The sequence below is a fragment of the Scyliorhinus canicula genome, chromosome 8 (genome assembly GCF_902713615.1).
Source record: "Scyliorhinus canicula chromosome 8, sScyCan1.1, whole genome shotgun sequence".
NCBI lineage: Eukaryota > Metazoa > Chordata > Chondrichthyes > Carcharhiniformes > Scyliorhinidae > Scyliorhinus > Scyliorhinus canicula.
This window is the reverse complement of record NC_052153.1, coordinates 29,561,198-29,584,405: the sequence shown is the minus strand read 5'-3', so window position 1 is coordinate 29,584,405 and position 23,208 is coordinate 29,561,198. Positions and strand designations below refer to the sequence as shown.

The 23,208-nt window shown below is 42.8% G+C and overlaps 1 protein-coding gene across 12 annotated transcripts in view; it reads left to right on the top strand.

The window, feature by feature from the left end:
* Positions 1 to 23,208, top strand: part of LOC119970168 (multiple PDZ domain protein) — a 416,554-nt gene that overhangs the window by 387,589 nt on the left and 5,757 nt on the right. For 11 of the 12 annotated variants that reach the window (XM_038804325.1, XM_038804326.1, XM_038804336.1 and 8 more), the window contains 4 exons: positions 12,362 to 12,402; positions 20,524 to 20,646; positions 21,763 to 21,867; positions 22,122 to 22,237. In XM_038804325.1, the coding sequence (XP_038660253.1) occupies positions 12,362 to 12,402; positions 20,524 to 20,646; positions 21,763 to 21,867; positions 22,122 to 22,237 (385 nt within the window). The remainder of the gene's footprint in view (positions 1 to 12,361; positions 12,403 to 20,523; positions 20,647 to 21,762; positions 21,868 to 22,121; positions 22,238 to 23,208) is intronic. The other variant, XM_038804333.1, reaches the window with a different exon arrangement.

The window sequence follows — 23,208 nt, the reverse complement described above, 5'->3', positions numbered from 1 at the left end:
TTCTTTTTGTCTTATGGATGTTTCAAGGAAAGATTAAGAGTTACTTAGAGAGTACCGTATTCTTTGGGGGATTTATTGGTGTTGATAGTTGTTAAGATGTTTACTGTGGGTTTATAAAGTGTAAACTTGTTTCATAAATAAACAGTGTTTTAAATTAAAAGTACTGTAGATTTCTGTTGCATCAGACCTGCAGAGTAGGCCCGTGTGTTTTCCCATAACCAGAATCTATTCAAACTTGGTGAACTCCATGATACACTTTGGGGGTCGCTAAACCCTGGCCCATAACAAATTTGAGTGTGACCAAAGCCTGTATTCCTAAAGGGCAGGAATCCATAAAATGCCAAGAAAGTGTTGCAATGTACCACATACAGGTTTTAGTCAGCCTTAAAAAGCTAAGACGGTTCTGTCTCCATAATATGGCTGTAATAGCTCACCTTACTGTTGTATTTAATTAATTTTCTTTTTAAACCTTTAACACATGAATTCTAATTTAAGAAGTCATATACATTGTATTTTTAAAATAAAGTATGTCTTTGTTATTGATTTATTCCATTGTAGTGAAAGCCAATGGTTTACTAACAAATTGGGTATGCAAGTGGCTTAGTAAAAGGACATAGCTTCAACTGGCAGTCACCAGATTATCAATTTTACTTTGATTTGCATCCAGATATCATCATTTATGTGAACTAGCCTCAAAATATTTTGGCGTGTCTCCATTCATTTTTGCTATGGAGCAGCTAATGTCAGAGAGTGTGAATTGTAGAGGCATTATTTTTCCTCTGCATTGTATTGTGGAGTAATGCGAGGTCACTAGCTGGGCAAACCACAACAGTGTTTTTGCCACGTCAGTGAAATGAGAATCTCATCCTGTGACTGCCCACTCCATCTAAAATTATACAACCAAAAGAAAAATTCTGTAAATACACAACAGGATTGTTAGCTTCTCTAAACATTTGGGTTAACAGTTCAGTTTTAGCCCTTCCTTCAGAACAGGAATCTGAAGGACAGACTGTTTGTTTATTTATTCAGGAGGTAAGATTCCTGTTCAAGGAATTAGCTTGATGCCTTTTATCTTATGAAAGTCATCATTGCTTATTTTCTCAGAACTCACTATCTATACTTCTGGATCAAACCCATAAAAGCCATTATCTCCTGTACCAGCAGAGGTAGAATAATATCTAGAAATGAGCTATATTTTAAATTTTTCATTGTGTGCCATCACTGAATCCTTTGTAATCTTTCAAGTCAAGATAACTCCCCTGGTGGGAATTATGCCATTTCCACACAGTGCACTTTTGAAATTTTGTTTGTGGGATGTGCAAAAGGAGACCATTTGACCCATCAAGTCTGCATCGGCCCTTGGAAAGAGCACCCGACTAAAACCCACGACTCTACCCTATCCCCGTAATCCAGTAACCCCACCTAACCTTTTGGATACGATGGGGCAATTTAGCATGGCCAGCCCACCTGACCTGCACAGCTTTGGACTATGGGAGGAAACCGGAGCACCCGGAGGAAACCTATGCAGATGCAGTGAGAAAGTGCAAACTCCACAGTCACCCGAGGCCGGAATTGAACCCACCCGGGTCACTGTCTGTGCGGAGTCTGCACGTTCTCCCCGTGTCTGCGTGTGTTTCCTCCGGTTGCTCCAGTTTCCTCCCACAGTCCAAAGACATGCAGGTTAGGTGAACAGTGCTAACCACTGTGCCGCCATGCCGCACGTTCAACTGCTCCAATTTTTGTGATTCTATGATTTTGATCCAGTAACTCTGAAAGAACAGTAATAAGCGTCCAGGTCACTACGGTATGTGACTTGGAGGTCGAGGTGTTCCCACAACATTGGGCAGCATAGTAGCACAAGTAGGTAGCACTGTGGCTTCACAGCGCCAGGGTCCCAGGTTCAATTCCCTGCTGGGTCACTGTCTGTGCGGAGTCTGCATGTTCTCCCCGTGTCTGCGTGTGTTTCCTCCGGTTGCTCCAGTTTCCTCCCACAGTCCAAAGACATGCAGGTTAGGTGAATTGGCCATGATAAATTGCCCTGAGTGACCAAAAAGGTTAGGAGGAGTTATTGGGTTACGGGGATAAGGTGGAAGTGAGGGCTTAAGTGGGTCGGTGCAGACTAGATGGGCCGAATGGCCTCCTTCTGCACCGTGTTCTATGTTCTATTACTGCTCTCATTTTTCTCCATGGTAGAGGTGGTGGGAAAGGAGGGTGCTGTCATGATGTTGAGCTTCTTCAGTTATTGTGTGGACAAAACATACTGTGGCATAAAACGCCAATGGTGGGGTGGGGAAGGTAGATATTGGTTCCAGTGGCAGGGCAAAACTGCTCTGAGGATGTTGTTAAACTTATTGGTATTGTGAATATCACATCCTTGTGACTTTTAACACACTTGTGAAGGAGCTGTTCTCCGGAGGTAAATTTTTGCAATAAAGTAATCTTTCATGAGTGTAAATTTAAGAGATAAGAATCAGAGCTTTACCTATGCTGAGACAGTTGATTTGGTACAGTGGGTAGCACTGTAGCTTCACAGATCTAGGGTCCCAGGTTCAATTCCCGTCTTGGATCACTGTCTGCGTGGAGTGTACACGTTCTCCCTGTGTCTGTGTGGGTTTCCTCCAGGTGCTCCGATTTCCTCCCAAAGTCCTGAAAGACGTGCTGTTAGGTGAATTGGACATACTGAATTTTACCCGAACAGGCGCCAGAATGTGGTGACCAGGGGCTTTTCACAGTAATTTCATCACAGTGTTAATGTAAGCCTACTTATGACAATAAAGATTATTAAATTAAGTCCTTTGAAACCATAAAGACCACCATTGAAACGTTAATCACCATATAATAAGAGTATCATGATAGAACAAAATCCCTATCGGAACCAGAGTTGGACCTATAATTTAAAAGTTGGTTGCTTTCAACTACTCGTATAATATTTTCTCTGCATCAGACTTACCGCTAGAATTACAGTTGGAAATATAATCGTTATATTTCTGTCAAGAAGTTTCAAGAAGCTCTTTGCATATTACAGGCATCAATGTGACCATTGCTATGTTGAACTCCTCATTAACTCTGACTTTTGATTTCATTTGATTTCCAATTTAGTATCTGATATTCTTACCAGAGTCACCTATCACGGTATGTTTTTACAGGCCTCAAGCAATACTAACATACCTTGTTTTTGTTGACTGAAGCATCCTTGATAGGAGGATTGCAATTTATAGTGACTGAACTTTAGGCTTGTTATGACCAGCTCCAGGTGGCGGTCCATAAATGTTGTTGATCCAAGCAAGACCCCTCAATTTATTGGGATACCGCCTAAGTTTAAAAAAAATTAATGTATGGGATGTGGGTGTCGCTGGCTAGTGCCTATCTGTAGTTGCCCTTCTGAAGGTGATAGTGAGCTGCTACCTTGAAAGCTGCTGTCCCTGACGTGTAGGTGCCACAAACCAGGGTGAGGAGGGATGACTGGCTTCGTGTCTTTATTCAACCCACCCTCGGTGGCAGCAACAAAGGTTAATCTAACAAGGATTCCTTTCCCGTGGATACCTTTTCCAAACTCAAAACTGTTTATTAAGGAACCAATTCAACCAGGCTTTCTTGAGTTACGATGGAGCAAGTTTATTAATTACTGAGGGTATAGGGGAATGATAAAATACATGCATCTACATTCATGCAGATTAGAAGTAAGAATTGAGTATAATAGTAATAGCCCCTAAAGATGTGCTTGTTACGTGAATTGGACGTTCTGAATTCTCCCTCACTGTACCCGAACAGGCAACGAAGTGTGGCGACTAGGGGATTTTCTCAGTAACTTCATTAACTTGCGGTGTTAATGTAAGCCTACTTGTGACTCTAATAAAGATTATTATTGAATAAATATAAATAAGATGTTATGCAGAACAGTCCTTGAGTTGCGAGGAGTAGATGTCTTGTTGCAGCCGTTAACGATTGCTTTCAGTATAGTTGGCTTCTGCTGGTGAATAGTTAATTCTTCAGTTTGGATGTGATGCAGTTCAGTAGAGATTTCAGTTCTTTATCCAGCTGCAACCCTTCTGCTGGCTGATTGACTTCCACAGTCAGAGATACTTTTAGTTATTTCTGTTAAAACTGGCTGCTTTGCAGAGTTCCTGCCCTGCTCACACCTTCAGTGTGGTAACTTTGAACTGCTTTTCTCACACTCTCCTCTAGGCAATTATACCCAGGGTTCTTGAGAAGGGAGAGTCATTAATTTATTTTGTCTTTTGTCATGTGAGAGTACCTTTAAGAAATGGGTCTGTAAGAAATGGGTGTTTATCAGTGATGTCAGAGTGTGGGTAGATTTGGGCTGTCTGTCTGCTTTACTTTCGTTTTTGAGCAGGCTGCTACAGAGTGAGTTTTTAGTTTGATTTGCAGAGAGAAGAGCTGCAGTGAAAGCCAGCCGATGTGCATAGATCTCTCTACAAGCTAAAGAGTGTTCATTTGGGTGATATAAAAGGGATAACTGCCCTCATTAGAGAATTTAAATCTGATCTGTGTGTTAAAAGGGTCTTTTGCCTTCTGGATGTTGTTTGGGAATTTATCAAGGGTTATCTGTTGACTACTGTATTCTTTGGGGATTTATTGGTGTTGATAGTTGTTAAGATGTTTACTGTGGGTTTATAAAGTGTTAACTGGTTTCATAAATAAACTCTGTTGAATAACACCTGAAAGGCAGACCCATGTGCCACAATAAATTCAAAGTTAAGGGCCAGGTGAACTCCATAATACACTTTGAGGTTGTTTAAACCCTGGACCTTAACAAATTGGGGGCTCAAGGCGGATAAAATTCTATCTATTGGATTGGCTGAGTGAACTTAAAAACAGTGAGGGGTGAGCATATTGTGGTTGCTTTTCCGGTGTGGTATTTCAGTTTAAGTATGGAGTGTGTTGTGGACAATGGCTCTTTCAAAGGCTCTGAAGTTTTTTGGGGTGAAGATGGTCACAAGCAGTACCTTACGGGCAGAGACTAAAAACACCCTTTTAGAGTTGGCAAAAACATTGCAGTTAACATTACATGACAAAGGGCAGCACGGTGGCCTAGTGGTTAGCACAGCTGCCTCACGGCGCTGAGGTCCCAGGTTCGATCCCGGCTCTGGGTCACAGTCCGTGTGGAGTTTGCACATTCTCCCCGTGTCTGCGTGGGTTTCGCCCCCACAACCCAAAAATGTGCAGAGTAGGTGGATTGGCCACGCTAAATTGCCCCTTAATTGGAAAAAATAATTGGGTAATCTAAATTTATTAAAAAAAAATTACATGACAAAATGCGTAAAGGTGAGGTAATTGTGGCGGTGGCTAAGCATTTAAAATTGCCTGAGATACAATCTGACTCATTGGAAATGGCAAAAATTCAGTTACAAATTAAACAAATGGACCATGAGAAAGAATTAAAGCAGCTTGAATACGAAAGAAAGAGCGAGGACAAAGAAAGAGAGAAAGATAGAGAGGAAAAAGAAAAGGAGAGAGAAGAAAGGAGAAAAGAAGGAATAGCCCGAGCAGATCAAAAAGAACGAGAAAGGGAGGTACAGATCAGGGATAAAGAGAGAGAGTTTGAACTTGAGAAAATGGCCATGAAACATGACAGTCAGTTAGAATTGGTGGAAGTAAAGGGAAACGTACAGTTGGATGATAGTGATGAGGGTAGTGAGAAAGAGCATCATCACCGAAGGCTTGGTGGAGATCAATTTAAATATGTCCAAGCATTGCCAAGGTCAGACAAGAAGGAAGTAGAAGTCTTTTTCATTTCATTTGAGAAGGTGGCTAAACAAATGAAATGGCCACTGGACATGTGGGTATCACTGATTCAAACAAAGCTGGTAGGTAGGGCTATTGAAGTGTCTGCATCACTACCGGAGGAGGTATCTGGGTCATATGAGGAGGTGAAAAAATCTATCTTAGGTGCATATGAACTAGTGCCTGAAGCCAACAAAGGTTTAGAAATGTAAGGAAAGAACCTGGTCAAACATACATGCATTTTGAAAGGATCAAACAGAATAATTTTGATAGATGAATAAGGGCTTTGAAAATGGAACAAACGTATGAAGCTCTCAGATAAATTATACTTTTGGAGAAGTTAAAAACTTCAATTCCTGATGAAGTGAGAACCTGTGGAAGAGCAGAGGGTTAAAACTGCAAGGTTAGCATCAGAAATGGCAGATGATTATGAATTAGTTCATCAATCAAAGTTTGGTTTCCGACATCAGTTTCAGTCTGTGAGGGATAGAAACTGGGGACATGAGAAATACTCAAGTGGTTCAGGAAAGGTGATCTGATGAGAGATAATAAGGAGAGTGTACCTCAGACTAAAAAAGAAATCCAGGAGGGTGGAAGAGACATGGAAAGTTTCAAATGTTTTCACTGTAATAAACTAGGCTATGTAAAGTCACAGTGTTGGTGGTTGAAGAAAAGCACTTGGAAGGCTGATGTGGTAAAACAGGATAAGACATGGGGTTTGTTTAAGTGTTGAAGGAAAGCCCAAATGAAGCGAAGGAGGTGCAAAAGATTGGGCAACCTGATCAAGAGGTGATTGATAAGAAGGTGCCAGATCTCTTTAAAGAATTTACTTGGGTGGGTAAAGTTTACTCATGTGTACGAGGAGGAGCAGGTAAAGAAGTCACAATTTTAAGAGATACGGGAGCTGAGCTAGTCAATCTTTAATGGTAAGAGATGAGGAGTTATGTAGTTTGGGAAGAATGTTGCCAGAAAAGGTGGTAATATGTGGAATTCAGGGTGAGAAGAGTAGTGTTCCATTATGTAAGGTAAGGTTGGAAAGTCCAGTGAATGGTGGTGAAGTTATAGAGAAACTATCTTGTCCAGGAATACAGTTTATCTTAGGTAATGATACAGCTGGATCGCAGGTGGGAGTGATGCCTACTGTGCTTGATAAACCGGTGGAAAAATCAGACAACTGAAGTGTAAGGAAGAATATCCTGTGATTTTTCCGGATTGTGAAGTAACAAGGTCGCAAAACAACAGTTGAAGACAAGAGGAGAAATCAAAGAATGAAGATAAAGTGCAGTTATCAGAAATGATTTTTGATCAGATGGTTGAAGAAGAACAAGAACAGATGGGGGATGAGGCGGATATTTTTAGTTCAGGAAAATTGGCGGAGTTACAACAGAAAGATATAGAAATAAGATGGATGTATCAGAAAGCATACACGGAGGAGGAATCTGAGTGTATACCAGTGTGCTATTACCTTAAAAATGATGTCTTGATGAGAAAATGGAGATTTTTACATATGCAGGCGGATGAAAAGTGGGCAGAAGTTCATCAAGTAGTATTGCCGGTAGGGTATAGAAAGGAGGTGTTGCGAGTTGCACATGAGGTACCAGTGGGAGGTCATTTGGGAATAAGGAAAATTCAAGCTAAAATCTAAAAACATTTGTATTGGCCTGGACTACATAAAGATGTAGTTAAATTATGTCGATCATGTCACACATGTCAAGTGATAGGGAAACCTTAAGCAATGATAAAACCAGCGCCCTTAATACTCATTCCAGCATTTGAGGAACCTTTTACAAGGGTCTTAATTGATTGCGTACTATCGTTTCCGAAAATGAAAAGTGGGAATCAATATCTTTTGACTATAATGGATGTGCCTACTAGGTTTCCAGAGGCCATTCCAGTATGCAATATTACAGCTAAAATGATTGTGGAGGAGTTACTTAAATTCTTTACACGATATGGATGACCCACAGAAATACAATCAGATCAAGGCTCAAATTTTATCTCGAGGTTATTCAAAGCAGTTATGGATAGCTCAGGAATAAATTGGTGAGTGAGAAATCGGAACATACATTATTGGATTACATGTCAAATTTTAGGGAACGATTAAATAGAGCAAGTGAATTGGCTAGACAACATTTAAAAATTGCACAACGTGTTGAAACGGGTAGCAGACAAGAAATCCAAAGTTCGTAGTTTAGCCAGTGGAGATAAAATTTTAGTATTGTTATCAATGGTAGGTGAACTTTTAAAAGCAAGGTTTTGTGGACCTTATCAGATTGAAAGGAAATTAAGTGAGGTGAATTATGTGGTAAGAGCGCCAGATAGAAGGAAAAGTCACCGAGTGTATCATGTGAATATGCTTAAACGGTACTTTGAAAGGGAAGGAGAGCAAATGGGTGAGGTTTTAATGATTCTCACTCAAAGTGACGAACCAAATCCAGATGACTTTGAATTTGACATACCTCAAATTAAATTGGAAAACGAGGATGTTCTTAAAAATTGGGATGAATTGTTGAGTTACCTTTCAGAGGAAAAACGAACTGACGTGAAAGAGTTAAAGGCAGCACGGTAGCATTGTGGATAGCACAATCGCTTCACAGCTCCAGGGTCCCAGGTTCGATTCCCGGCTTGGGTCACTGTCTGTGCGGAGTCTGCACATCCTCCCCGTGTGTGCGTGGGTTTCCTCCGGGTGCTCCGGTTTCCTCCCACAGTCCAAAGATGTGCAGGTTAGGTGGATTGGCCATGATAAATTGCCCTTAGTGTCCAAAATTGCCCTTAGTGTTGGGTGGGGTTACTGGGTTATGGGGATGGGGTGAAGGTGTTGACCTTGGGTAGGATGCTCTTTCCAAGAGCCAGTGCAGACTCGATGGGCCGAATGGCCTCCTTCTGCACTGTAAATTCTATGTCTATGTATATCACATGGGCAAGTTTGTGGAGATAAATTGGGAAGTACTAAAATGGCTCTTCATGATGTAGATGTGGGAAATGCTGTTCCAATCAAACAACATCCATATAGACTTAACCCTTTAATATTAGAACATAGAACAGTACAGCACAGAACAGGCCCTTCGGCCCTCGATGTTGTGCCGAGCAATGATCACCCTACTTAAACCCACGTAACCTGTATACCCGTAACCCAACAATCCCCCCATTAACCTTACACTACGGGCAATTTAGCATGGCCAATCCACCTAACCCGCACATCTTTGGACTGTGGGAGGAAACCGGAGCACCCGGAGGAAACCCACGCACACACAGGGAGGACGTGCAGACTCCACACAGACAGTGACCCAGCCGGGAATCGAACCTGGGACCCTGGAGCTGTGAAGCATTGATGCTAACCACCATGCTACCGTGAGGCCCCTAATATTGGCACAGGTTAACAAAGAGATTGAAAGTATACTTAGAAATGGCATAATTGAAGTGGGTTGCAGCCAATGGAGCTCACCCATAGTGATGGTACCAAAACCGCACGGTACCCAACGGTTGTGTGTGGCCTATAGAAAGGTTAATGCAGTTACCTTTGCAGTTATCCTATCCCACGTTTAGAGGATTGCATTGAGAAAGTGGGACAATCAGCTTTTATTTCCAAACTGGATTTACTTAAAGGTTACTGGCAGGTACATTTATCAGGGCGAAGGAGATTTCTGCTTTTGTGACTCCAGATGGTATATATCAATTCAAAGCAATGCCATTTGGCATGAAAAATGCCCCAGCCACATTTCAACGGTTAACGAAGAAAGTCGTTTCAGGATTACCCAATTGTGTAGTATACATCGATGATCTGGTAATTTTCAGCCAGAAATGGAAAGAACATTTAAAACATCTGATGGAGTTATTCGATCAACTTCAGGAGGCGGGTTTGGTGGTAAACCTAACTAAAAGTGAATTTGGAAAAGCCCAAGTCACTTTCCTTGGCCAAACAATCGGACAGGGTCGAATGGTCCCACGGGATGTGAAAACAAAAGTTATTGGGGAGTTTCCAATACCCTCGACACAAAGGGAAATAATGCAATTTCTTGGCATTAGTGGATTCTACTGGAAATTTGTGCCAAATTTTAGCAGTGTGATTGCTCCACTGACGGACTTGCTAAAGAAGCATAGCAAATTTAAGTGGACAGTGGAGTGTCAACAGGCATTTGACTGCCTGAAGGCTGTGTTGACCACTGCTCCTGTGTTAGCCATCCCAAATTATACCAAACCATTCAAAGTGGCTGTTGATGCGAGTGATGTGGGCGTAGGTGCAGTGCTTCTACAAGACGGTGATGAAGGATTAGAGAGGCCTATTGGCTATTTTTCAAAGAAATTGAATTCTCACCAGAAAAAGTATTCAACGATTGAGAAGGAGACTTTGAGTTTGGTGCTGGCTTTGCAACATTTTGACATTTATGTGACCAGCCATCCATCTGACACCATTATATATACAGATCATAATCTGTTTTTGGAGCGATTCCGGAATAACAATGCAAGACTGTTTCGATTGAGTTTATTGTTACAGCCATATCATTTAAAAATAGTACATGCGGCATGACGAGAAAACACGATAGCCGATGCTTTATCACGAATGTGATGAACAGAAGCAGGTTCGGTGGAGGAAAAAAAAGAAAAACGACTGTTATAAATGTTTGCATGTTTTGATTTGTTAAAATAGAAATGTATATTCACTGTCCATATTTCTTAAAGGAAAGTGAAAAATGAAACCATCTTGAAGTTGATGGTTTATTCTTTTTTTCTTGGGGGAGGTGTCATGTGAGAGTACCTTTAAGAAATGGGTGTTTATCAGTGATGTTAGAGTGTGGGTGGAACTGGGCTGTCTGTCTGCTTTACTTTTGTTTTTGGGCAGGCTGCTACAGAGGAGTTTTTAGTTTGGTTTTCAGAGAGAAGAGCTGCAGTGAGAGCCAGCAGATGTGCATGGATCTCTATACAAGCTGAAAAGTGTTCATTTCATAGAATCATAGAACAGTACAGCACAGAACAGGCCCTTCGGCCCTCAATGTTGTGCCGAGCCATGATCACCCTACTCAACCCACGTATCCACCCTATACCCGTAACCCAACAACCCCCCCCTTAACCTTACTTTTTTTATTAGGACACTACGGACAATTTAGCATGGCCAATCCACCTAACCCGCACATCTTTGGACTGTGGGAGGAAACCGGAGCACCCGGAGGAAACCCACGCACACGGGGAGGACGTGCAGACTCCACACAGACAGTGACCCAGCCGGGAATCGAACCTGGGACCCTGGAGCTGTGAAGCATTTATGCAAACCACCATGCTACCCTGCTGGGTGATTTCAAAGGGATGACTGCTCTCATTAGAGAATTTAAACCTGATCTCTGTGTTAAAAGGGTCTCCATGATACACTTTGGGGTTCTCTAAACCCTGGACCTTAACACTTTACCGGAGATAGTAATTAGTCTTTGGATGGTTTTACAAGTACCTTGTCTGGAAGCACAGGGAAGGATTCCATTGTGATAGGCTTCTGCACTCCAGTAAATCCAGCTGGTACATAAAGGCACCAGAAATGCAAAGGTGGTGTAATTAGCTCTTCCATACTGTCAAAAACTAGTTTGCAAGCAATATTACACCTTTGCCAGAACTCCAGTAGCCTTTAAATTGCTATTCGACAGAGCAGGAATTTTTCCTGTATCCAATGGTTGGTAAATGCAACACATATTGGGTATCAGAACTTTGGGTCCACTCTATTATAAGTAGACAATATATTAGCTAAATTCTTTAATCAGTTACTGGTTCATGATCAGAAACTAATAACTTATTCAGAGATTTATTTTCTATACATTGGGGTATTAAGAAATGTGTTTGTTTAACTGTTGTCTCCCAGAAGAACCCAATATTTGTTCAAATGTCTAGAGATCGAACAATCTAATGGTTTTTGTTGAGCAATAATTTGTGTATTTTTAGTTATTCCCAGGATTCTAATTAGGAGTGATGATGATCCTAATTCTATTTGTTTTTTTGTCCAGATGCAATTTTAAATCTTGACTTTGATTCTCCGTTTGTCACACCGGCGGGATTCTCCGTACCCGCTGCAGTGAATGGAGATTTGGCTGCCTGCTAAATTCTCTGTCTTTGCTGGCAATGGTGCCGAGGTGGACTCACAATGTTTTCCGTTTGCAGAAATAGCATGCACTTGGTTAACTTTTCGGCACAGTTGAATAGAACCAGATTGCATCATAACTTTTCCACAAGACATTGCTTTGGCCAAAACATTGGCACTGTCCAGTGCTAATCATTCCAGATTTGGCGTTAATTGCAATCTCATACCTCAGAGTAGATTATCGTGCCTTCCTCTTTACTGTTTGATTCTGTTCGATTTTCCAAGTGGGTCAGGCAGACCAATCATTGCGCAGGAGTTAGGAAGTGGAGAACCTGTAAGTGTTCATATTTGCACACTTTCCTTAGTCTGGAAGGGCCACTGCATTTGTAACCTTCAGTGTAGTTATCAAACAATTTAATAATCTAATCCTTGAAATATAGAAGCATGTAAATTGAATAATCCTGCATCTGTTCTACTGATGAATTAGTCATAATTAAAACTTATGATTTCAAAACAAAGTTTGTTCACAATCTGCTTTCTTTTTATTATTTCATAAAGGGACAGAGATTCAAGGGCTCAGAACAGTAGAGTTTAATAAGGTGAGTAGTAATTTGGTGTCTTCACAGTAAACTGCAGTTAAGAGTTCAAGATCTCACTTTAAAAAAGTGCTTAACTATTGTTTCTGATGGGGGTGAATAGGTGTGCCAAAATTGAGAATTGACTTGAAAATGTACTGCACTGTAATTGACCAATATAAATTTGATAGTCAATTAGTTTTTATTTAGGAAGGCATAAAGTTGTGAATTTACAGAATGGCTATCACAGCTTCAAAATATCCCAAAGTGACTTGCAGCCATTGACATTTTCGAAATGTAGTCACTTCAGGAAACCCAGAAACAATTTGCACACATCAAAGAAGCACGAGATAATGACCAGATAATCTGTTTAGTGACTAAAAGCAGAAAGTGTTATAAACACTGAGCATCAGTAGCATCCGTGGAAAATAAAGCAGAAATCACCTTTCAAGTCTGTGAACTTTAACCAGCACAGCTACAGATCTGAAACAATGGGCGGAATTCTTCACCCCTGCGATGAATCGGGAAGGCCATTGTGTACTCGGCCGAGTTTTACGACGGCCTCGGAGGCCGCTCCTCGTACCTTATTCACCCCCACCCGGGGGGCTAGGAGCGGCGCTCCGTAACTCTCGGCCACCGGGCCTTGACGCTTGCATCAAGGCTGAGCGCCGAGAATGACGCCGCGGCGGCGCCTAAGTGACGTCAGCCGCGCATGCGGTGATCCAGTTTCTTTTTTGAAACTGTTGTCCCTGTTTCCATCACCCTCACAGGTTGCAGGTTTCAGGTCATTTCCACTCACTGAGTAAGATGTCCTTCATCACATCTCACTTATATCCCTAACCCAATACCATAAGTCTGTGTCCCCTAGTCTTCATGCTATCTGCTAATGGTAACAGTGCTTCTTTCACTTCCTTATCCAAATCTGTCATATTGTTGTACACCTCTAAAACATCACCCTCAATCTCCTTTGCTCCAAGGAGAACAACTCCAGCTTCTCTAACCTAACCTTGTAGCAAAAATCCCTCATTCCTGGAACAGGTCTGCTAACTCACTTCTGCAACCTCCTGAAGGAACCTTGCATCATTCCTAAAGTGCAGTGACTAGAACTGGTCACAGTACTCTAGTTATGGCCGACCCAGAGCTTTAGAAAGTGTCAGTATGAGTTACCTGCCTGCATACTCAATATCTTTACTTATGAAGCCCAAGATCCCATATGTTTTGCAAACGATTCTCTCAATGAACCCTGCTACCTTCAGCGATCTATCCATTCTTCGGAAATGTGTCTATAAGCCTATGTTGTCTCTGACTTACTTCTGCCAATTCTGCCAAAATATATCACCTCACACTTAGGTTTATTAAATTCTACTGCCACTTGACTGCCCACTCTATGAGCCCATCTGTGTCCTGTTGCAGTTCATTCGTATCATCCTTCTTGTTTGCCAAACATCCAAGTTTTGTATTGTTGAAAAGTTTTAGAATTCTACTCTGTATTACAATATCCAGGTCATACTGGGGTGGCATGGTGGCACAGTGGTTTTCACTCTGTGTCTCAGTGCGAGGAACCTGGGTTCAATTTTAGCCTTGGGTCACTGTCTGAAGTTTGTACGTTCTCTCCATGCCTGTGTGTGTTTCCTCCGGGTGCTTGGGTTTCGTCCTATAGTCCAAAGATGTAGTGTAGGTGGATTGGCCATGATAAATTGCCCCATGCTGTCTAGGGATGTGTGGGTTGGGTAATGGGGTTGCAGCGATTGGGTGGAGTGTGAAGTAAAAAACTCATCACTATTCTTAGAATTTCCCCTAAACCAATAAGACATTTGAAATGATGAACAGGGATTCTCACTCCCTGACTCCTATGCAGACTTAGGTGGGTGCTATTCGGGTCAATCTATGTTTTCAAGCTATCCCCCGGTACAACCCATATCTTCATCAAAGATTTCATCTACTTACCACTTAGTAGTCTGGGTCCCACGTTGCTAAGTAAGTAAAGTAGACTTTGTAATAACCACTGTTTCAGGTTAAAAAATTTAAGTTATTTTATTAAATTTTGTTCTTTTAAAAGATAAAATCACTGTCTTTACAAAAAAGTAAAAAGATCTTCCGGTTTCTCCTGGTTGGTTGAAAAGACCTTCAGGTCTACCTTGACAATCTCTCTTCTTTATCTTTTGGTTTTCTCCTGATGGATTTGCTGTTCTGCTCAGTTTCTGTGTTCTATCCTTCCCATGACCGAGGGCATCTATGAGAGCTGATTCTGCTGGCTGTTACCGATTTAGGGTTTATATTTCCCTTCTAGCAGTTATTACCTTTATATGACATTATCATAAAGTAACTTTGTTTTGCTCTTGATTGTTCAATGTACCTTTAATCTTAATTACTTCTAATATGACTATGTATTCATGTTGAGCATGACTTTAGTTCATCGAACTCTGATTACATTTTTTCCCTTATAATGTTCAAAAGTGCTTTGATCTTAGAGGGGTGTTACATCTGGTTCCTGTCACTTCTAAAGTTGCTTTATTACCAAATAGTGCCCTTAGATTGTCAGAACTCTGACCCGGATTTGGTGTTAGCCTGTGCTCTCGTGGACACGTCGTCTCCGGCTTCCCATATTCAACTGGTGTCAGCAAGATTTCACACCTAAAGATTTGTCACCCAGTTCAACTGAAGATCTTGGCAATTCTTTAATAACTGCTTACTAAAATAATTAACTTCAAAGAAGGTGCAAAATATTATTTCTCTCCATGTAACTAAAAGTTAGCTTGAAAGACAGGCATCAGTTTTACAGCTTGAGCAGTCTCACGCTGTTTTCTTAACGCCTGTTTGATAAAGGCTATCTGCATTTCAAAACCTTCTTTTGCTGCTGCTGTTAACCCTTTGTGGGATTTTTGCCTGTATTTTCTCATGTACCCTCGGGTCAGGTTTTGCCAGACTTCCATGTTTCGAATGACCTATTTTCCCATTTTTACTTTCCAGGTTACGTGGGTGGAGTGCTCATTAGAGGGGTCAGTGCAGACCCGATGGGCTGAATGTCCTCCTTCTGCACTATAGGGATTCTAACAAAAAGCAATAATCCTGACAGTGACACTTGGGGAACACTGCCGTCTACTGGCCTGAAAAAATAGCCAGCCATCACAACTCACTGTTTTCTGTCCTTAAGCCAATTGTTTCTTTGGCACCAACCCTCTACATCCATGAGTCTAAGCTCTGTTAACCAGAGTTTTATGTGGTACTTTGTCAAATGCTTTCTTAAAATCCATACAGACAGCATCTACTATTTTCCCTTCATCATCGTCTTCAATTACTTCATCAAAAAATCAGCTAGATTTGTCAAAGACAATCTTTTATATTGAAATCTGTACAGGCTCTACTTAATTAACTGAAACCTTTCAAAGTGCCTTTGATTTTCTTTTTGTGTGATTATTATTTCTAAAACCTGACCTGCCACTGATATTAAACTGACTGGTCTATAGCTACTTGGAATATTCTTAAACGCTTTCTTGAACAAGCATGTCACATTTGTCACTTATCCACCCTCTGGTATCTCCTTCCTATCTAGGATAGACTGGGAAAATTGAGCCAAGTGCCACCCTTGTATTTAATACCTTGGACATGATGTCGGTAAACCCCTGCCAAAATCCTCTCCGCTTTAGACATTCCCAGAGCATGTGGACATGGTTCGCTCCCCCCACCCCCGCACATTTTGCACACCTGTCTTCCACCCCAAAGAATCTACTCATCCAGCCCACTGTCATGTGAGCCCGGTAAACCATCTTAAATTGGATCAGGCTGAGCCTGGCACATGTTGCAGTCGCCCAAAGGCCCTCCTTTATCTCTCTTTCCCTTCCCCACCCACCCCCCAGCTCCTCCTCCCACTTTTGCTTCGGCTCCTCGCTCTGCATTTCCTCCGATCCAATAAGCTCCCTATATATGTCCAAAATGCTCCCCTCTCCTATCCATCCTCTAGAAACCACCCTATCCTGAATCCCCCTTAGCGGCAGGAGTGGGAAGGTTGCTACCTGCCTCCGCAGAAGTCCCGTACCTGTAGATATCAAAATTAATTTCCCCAGCCAGTGTAAATGTTTCCTCTAGCCCTCGAACATTCCAGGTGATCAGCCTAGTTGGGGGGGAAAAGTGCCCCCCCTCCCCTGCCGATCAGCCATCCCCTTTCTTGGGCCCGTCTCCAGCCCCTCTGCCGCACCTCCTCCGGCCCGCCCTATGGTGGCTCCCACCCCCGACTTCATCACTATCACTCCACCGAAGTCCCTCCCTCATCAGCAGAACCAATCTCCCCCCCCCCCCCCCCCCCCCCCAGCAACACTACTCTAAAATGCTAACCCATCCAGTAAACTAAACATATGCACACCCCCCCACTGTGCTTCTGTGAGCTAGCTCACCCAGCTAGCTTGATAGCCCCCGGCGCCAAGATGTCTCCCACCTATTGTTCCCTCGATCCCCTCCCCTGCTTATACAAACAAATTCCCTCATCTAACAATCCCCAGACAAACACCCAACAGCAAGAAAAAAAAAGCACCAGCCGCCGAAACTCCACCAAAAAAACCCAAAAACGGAAAATCAACTTTTCCCCCTCCCCTCTTAAACAGAACTCCAAAACCCAAAACAAAACGGTAAGAGGAGGCAAAACCAATTTAAAATAGAAAAAAAGCGCCCATTTTTGGCCAACCAGTTGCCTCAAAGTTCGAGAGTTCTCAGACCCCCACCAGTCTTTTTCTTTTCGCAAAGTCCAGCGCATCTTCGGGCGACTTAAAATAATGATGCTGGTCTTCATGTGTGACCCAAAGACGAGCCGGATACAACAGTCGGAACTTCACCTGTTTCTTGAAGAAGATTGACTTGACTTGGTTAAAGCCTGCCATCCTCCTCGCCACCACCATGCTCAGGTCCTGGTACACCAGCAGGAACTTCTTCACCCAAAGGGTTGTGAATCTATGGAATTCCTTGCCCAGTGAAGCAGTTGAGGCTCCTTCATTACATGTTTTTAAGGTAAAGATAGATAGCTTTTTGAAGAATAAAGGGATTAAGGGTTATGGTGTTCGGGCCAGAAAGTGGAGCTGAGTCCACAAAAGATCAGCCATGATCTCATTGAATGGCGGAGCAGGCTCGAGGGGCCAGATGGCCTACTCCTGCTCCAAGTTCTTATGTTCTTATGTCCCACTTACAGCTCCGCGTTCGTCCAAGAACCTATGAAATCTCACCACCATTGCCCTTGTAGGGTTCCCTGCTCACGGCTTCCTTGTAAGCGCTCCATACACCCTGTCCACCTCCAACAGTCGGGGGAATGCCCCCCCCCCCCCCACCCCAGCAGTTTTTCGAACATACCTGCTACGTATGCCCCAGTTTCCACCCCCTCAGCCACTCCAGAAGCCCAACAATTCTTAAGTTCTGCCGGCGGGACCGATTCTCAAGGTCCTCCACCTTTTCCAGAAGCATTTTCTGCTGGTCCAGAAGCATCCCCACCTCCAGCTCCACCGCTGTTTGATGCTCCTCCTGCTCAGCCAGCGCCTTCTCAAGCTTCCGGATCGCCCGATCCTGGGCATCCAATCTGTGCTCCAGCCGATCTATCGATTCTTTAGTCGGGTCCAAACATTCCCGCTTCTTCTTGGCAAAGCCGTCCTGGATGGCCTGCATCAACTGCTCCATTGGTCGCTGCGCCGCCACCCCAGGAGTCCGGTCCTCGGCCATGCTATCTCCTGCTGCAGCTTAAACACAGCTCTTGGCTAACTTTTTATTTCTGTCTTTTCGTGCACTTCTGATTCTTCGCTCCATAAACTAATACGTGGAAATGGTGCCCAATTGACTCAGCCTTCGAATTCACCGTCTAAAACCAAAAAAAGATCCGGGGAAAGGTCCAAAAGTCCGACCAGAGTGGGAGCCACCAAATGTGCGACTTACTCCTTCATAGCCGCCACCAGACGTTCCTCATTCACTATTCTAACCTTCCGTTGAACCTCTACATATGTAATCACCCCCTTTGACGCTCTCCCCCGCTGCCCCAGGCCAGGTACCACCTAGCCACTTTCTACCTGCTTACTGTTTGAATTCCAGCTGCATGAAGATTTTTGGGTTCCCTTTAATGTTAACTGCTATTCCAATCTCATATTCCTTCTTTGCTAGTCTTATTTACCTCTTCGCCTCTCCTTTCAAATTATTGCATTTGACCTGGTTCACCCCTGAAGAATTTACCTGACATACATCATGCACTTTAAAAAAAATTTAATCAGAATCTCTACTTCCTTCACCTACTTTACCTTCTTGTGGGAATGCACTTAGCCGTAACTGAAGCGTTTCTTCTTATCCATTGTTCCGTTGAAGGTTTTGCTGTTGATCTTTGTGTCTATTTTCCCTGGCTCACCCTCTCTTATCCTACTGAAGTTAGATCTCTTCCAATTTTAGAGTTCTACTTTAGATTGCCCCCATTAATAAGCTCAACCAAGTGGTACTTGCAAGTAGAATGGTAGCATCAGCAGGGTGAACACTTTATTTGATAAATTACAAAAATGTACCAATAACTATTTAGGTGTGATAGAATGTAAGATTGTTTCTACCATGAAGGGGATCACAGGAAAGTGACTGGATTAATTGTGCCGTCTCTGTATCTTCCCTTTTAAGGCTTCCCTTAAAATTTAGCTCTGACATTTGGACGCCACTCTTGATCTCCTTTCGCTTAATATGTTTTCCTTGTGCCTCATTGCAGAAGTAATTATAGTGTTACAGAGAGGATTTGTGTGTTCTCTTCCAGTCCTTAATCAGGATATTGTACACAAGCTGTGTATTACCTTACCCTCAGGGTGATTTTTTCCGAATTTAAAATAAATTCCAGCAGCAGGCCTTTTTAAAAATGAGGAGGTTACTAATTTTTCATATTTGCCTGGGATGTTTGAATGCAATGTCTCAATCACTAGTTTTTCACACTATCTCACACACAAAATTTAGATCAAGATGAAGTTAAAGTTTTAATTGTAAAAATGGAATTCATAACAATCTTTATAGTAATGCAGACCTTTTGCCTTCCCAGTTGATTGATACTTTAACTGAATTAAAGGTCTTTTAGAAACAAAGGGTGGAATTTTCTAGCCCCCCCCCCCCTCCCCCCTGGCCCCAAACCCGGCAGCATGTTTGGAGACAGCTTGCCATTGATCACTGGCGGGAAGGGCTGGTGAATTCCACCCAAAGGCATCTCACAAAGCTGCAAAGCCTTTTGTAGATCAATAGTCAGACGGTTGGTTCACAGGTGGACTTGGAAGCTAGAGAGAGTACAGCAGTACTTTGGTTTCATTAGAAGACTTTTCAGCTCTGATGGTTCAGCTGTTTCAGACGCTTACTTATGTATTTCAGTTGTTTATCTCACGCACGCACACACGCACACAGGTTTGCTTTGTTAAAGTTGTATTATACTGCAGTCCCTAACAAGTAGTTTCAGTCACATGACTGCAGGGTTACCTCTTCTGGAGATGAGTGTACCATGATATAATAGCAATTGACAATGGTCATTCACTCTTTTCTCTGTCCCAACTTGAGCTCAAATAAAGAAATAAAACCAGAAAATGCTGGAAAAGCTCAACAGGTGTGGCAACATCTGTGGAGAGACAGAGTTAACATTTTGACTCTATGACTTCTGTTTTTATTTCAGATTTCCAGCATATGCAGTATTTTTGCTCTTCTTTGAGCTCAAATAGTCTCCTTTGTTCAATTTGGTACTCTGAGGCCAGCAATCTGTAGATTACATATTTATCAAACGCTGGTTGATCTTTACACTGTGGGATGTTTAATCTTCACAGGTAGCTGCAATGTTCCATATTTAGGACCATGTTTAACCAAATAATGGCCACAGAATTTCACAGTTTAATGTCCATTGTCGCATGTTAAGTTTCAGCCGCTTTCAGAGGCCATTTTCAAAGTATGATATATCCAATTCAATATCCAATGTCACACTTGTACTGAGCTTGACAATAGTCATAGTAGAAGTAGAAATTAAAGCAGGTGAGTGTGGCACAAGGGATCAAGAGAGAAAAAGTGATTGTTGGCAAACGGTCCAATGTGATAATATTGTGAAGACCCCTTTTAAACATATAAAAGGTGTAAATCTTTTTATTTCCTCCAAATTAATTTGTCGGGCGTTGTTGATAATAGGGGCCAATTGATTCACTGGGAATCAGCATTGCAGGAGGTGTAGGTAGTCCCCTTGGAGATGTCCCCATCTTCATTGCAATGATGCAGCCAAATGGAGTAGCTGCCCAGACCCAGAAGCTGCGGGTAAGTCTGCGTGTTCAATTTTTGACTGTTCAATTATTAAAAACTATTTCAGAAAATTCCATTTCATGCATATTGTTTTTCTTATTTTCACATCAACATCGATCATAAATACTTAATATAAAGAAATACCTAAGGGTCATTCTCAATAATGTAGAATTATATAAATATTAGGATAAGGTCTTATTAAAGCGTCACAATACCACAGTATTAAATGTAGATTTTTTTTCCATCTGAGTTTACTTCTGATCTCTCCTCTTGTTTTCCCATTAATTACTTATCTTGTCTTCAGGAATGACACCACCACATACAAATTCTGTGTGTTTTTTCCATGCTCTATGCTGAACATTATTCATTGTGCAAATGGGTGTATTTAAAGCCTTTTTCTGTAATTTGAAGTTTGTTTTGTTTTGTTTTTGTTATGTTATCCAGCTGGATTAAAGTATCAAAGCATGGTGGTTAGCATAAATGCTTCACAGCTCCAGGGTCCCAGGTTCGGTTCCCGGCTGGGTCGCTGTCTGTGTGGAGTCTGCACGTCCTCCCTGTGTGTGCGTGGGTTTCCTCCGGGTGCTCCGGTTTCCTCCCACAGTCCAAAGATGTGCGGGTTAGGTAGATTGGCCATGCTAAATTGCCCGTAGTGTAAGGTTAATGGGGGGATTGTTGGGTTACGGGTATACGGGTTACGTGGGTTTAAGTAGGGTGATCATTGCTCGGCACAACATCGAGGGCCGAAGGGCCTGTTCTGTGCTGTACTGTTCTATGTTCTATGAATGGTCTGTCCATAATCTTTGAACATTAAAAAATAATATCTTGTAAGACCATAGGACTTTGGAGCAGAAATAGGCCATTTGGCCTATTAAGTCTGCTCCGCCATTCAATACCTGATCTGAACTTCCTCAACTCCACTTCCCCACCTTATCCCCATAGCCCTTGATTCCATTACCTATCCATCCAAATATGTACGTACAGAGTTGTGTTGTTGCTAAACTTAGTCTGTGGGCAATTGATTATGTAATTCACGTCAGCTGTCTGTAACCTTACGCTCATCAGATACCAGCAAAAGGTATGTTAACAAGCTGATAGAGCAACTAATTTTTAATCATGTTTTATTAATTATAGGTTGGAGACAGGATTGTAAGTATTTGTGGAAAACCTACAGAGGATTTAACTCATTCCCAGGCTGTCAGCATACTGAAGGGTGCTTCAGGTCATATAGAATTACAGGTATGACAAAGCATAGAGTTTTTACAACACAGAAAGAGGCCTTCCCGCCTAACATGTCCACGTCGGCATTATGTCCTTCAGTGGGTATTTGCCAACAATCTTTTTTTTCTTTTCGATCTTGATTAGTGGATTGATCTACTTAATTTCTGACTCAATTATATCTGTCAAAATCTTCTTGCATTATTTGGCTTTTACACTGCTAAACATCTCTGACGCCCTATGCTTTCTAAATCCACTGTAATGTTTGTTTATAGGTGGTCGCAGGTGGTGATGTTAGTGTGATAACTAGTCAGCAACAGGAACATACTGCTGCAACTACACTTTCTCTCTCAGGACTGACAGCAAGCAGCATCCTTCATGATGACCTAGGGTAAGTATTTTGTATTTACTGCACACAATATATGGCAGAAGCGTTGTTAGAAAACTAAAGTATTGAGCTGGTGTAGATCACATTGTCCTTTCAACATTAAGTAATATGATTTTTAATAGAGACTGCATTGAACAGTATGTGCCTCATTCCATTCCTATATTTGCAGTTGTAAGCGCAAATCACCTGTTCTGGCATTTATTCCTGCTCCCACGCCATTGCCTCTGGAACCTTCCGAGAATTTCCGACAACTTGCATTTCTCTGGCACCTTTAACATAATGGAATGCCCAAAAGTACATCTCAGAGGCATTCTAAAGCAAAATAAGTTCCTGAGCCATATAGAGAGATAGTGGAGCAGATGACGGAAGTATTAGTCAAAGAGCTGCCAAGTTTAAGGAGTGCCTTCAAGGGGAAATGGAAATGGAGAAGTTTAGAGAGGGTATTCTGGAGCTTTGGGCTTAGACATCTGGGGCGGGATTCAACCATACCTGGTGTGGCGGGGGTCCGGCGGGATGGAGTGGCGTGAACCACTCCAGCATCGGGCCTTCCCAAAGGTGCAGAATCCTCCGCACCTTCAGGGGCAAGGCCGGCGCCGGAGTGGTTTGCCCCCCGCCGGCCGGCGTGGAAGGCCTTTGGCGCTGCGCCAGCCAGAGCCGAAGGGACTCGACCGGTCTGCGCGGGTCTGCACATGCGCAGGAGCGTCACGGCTGCTGACGTCATCCCCGCACATGCACGGTGGGGAGGGGGGGGGGGGGGTTCACCTTCGCACCGGCCATCGCGGAGGCTTACACGGCCGCCGCGTAGGAATAGAGTGCCCCCACGGCACAGGCCTGCCCGCAGATCGGTGGGCCCCGATCGCGGGCCAGGCCACCGTGGGGGCACCCCCCGGGGCCACATTGCCCTGCGCCCCCCCAGGACCCCGGAGTCCACCCCGCGCTGCCAGGTCCCGCCAGTAAGGGACCTAGTCCAATTT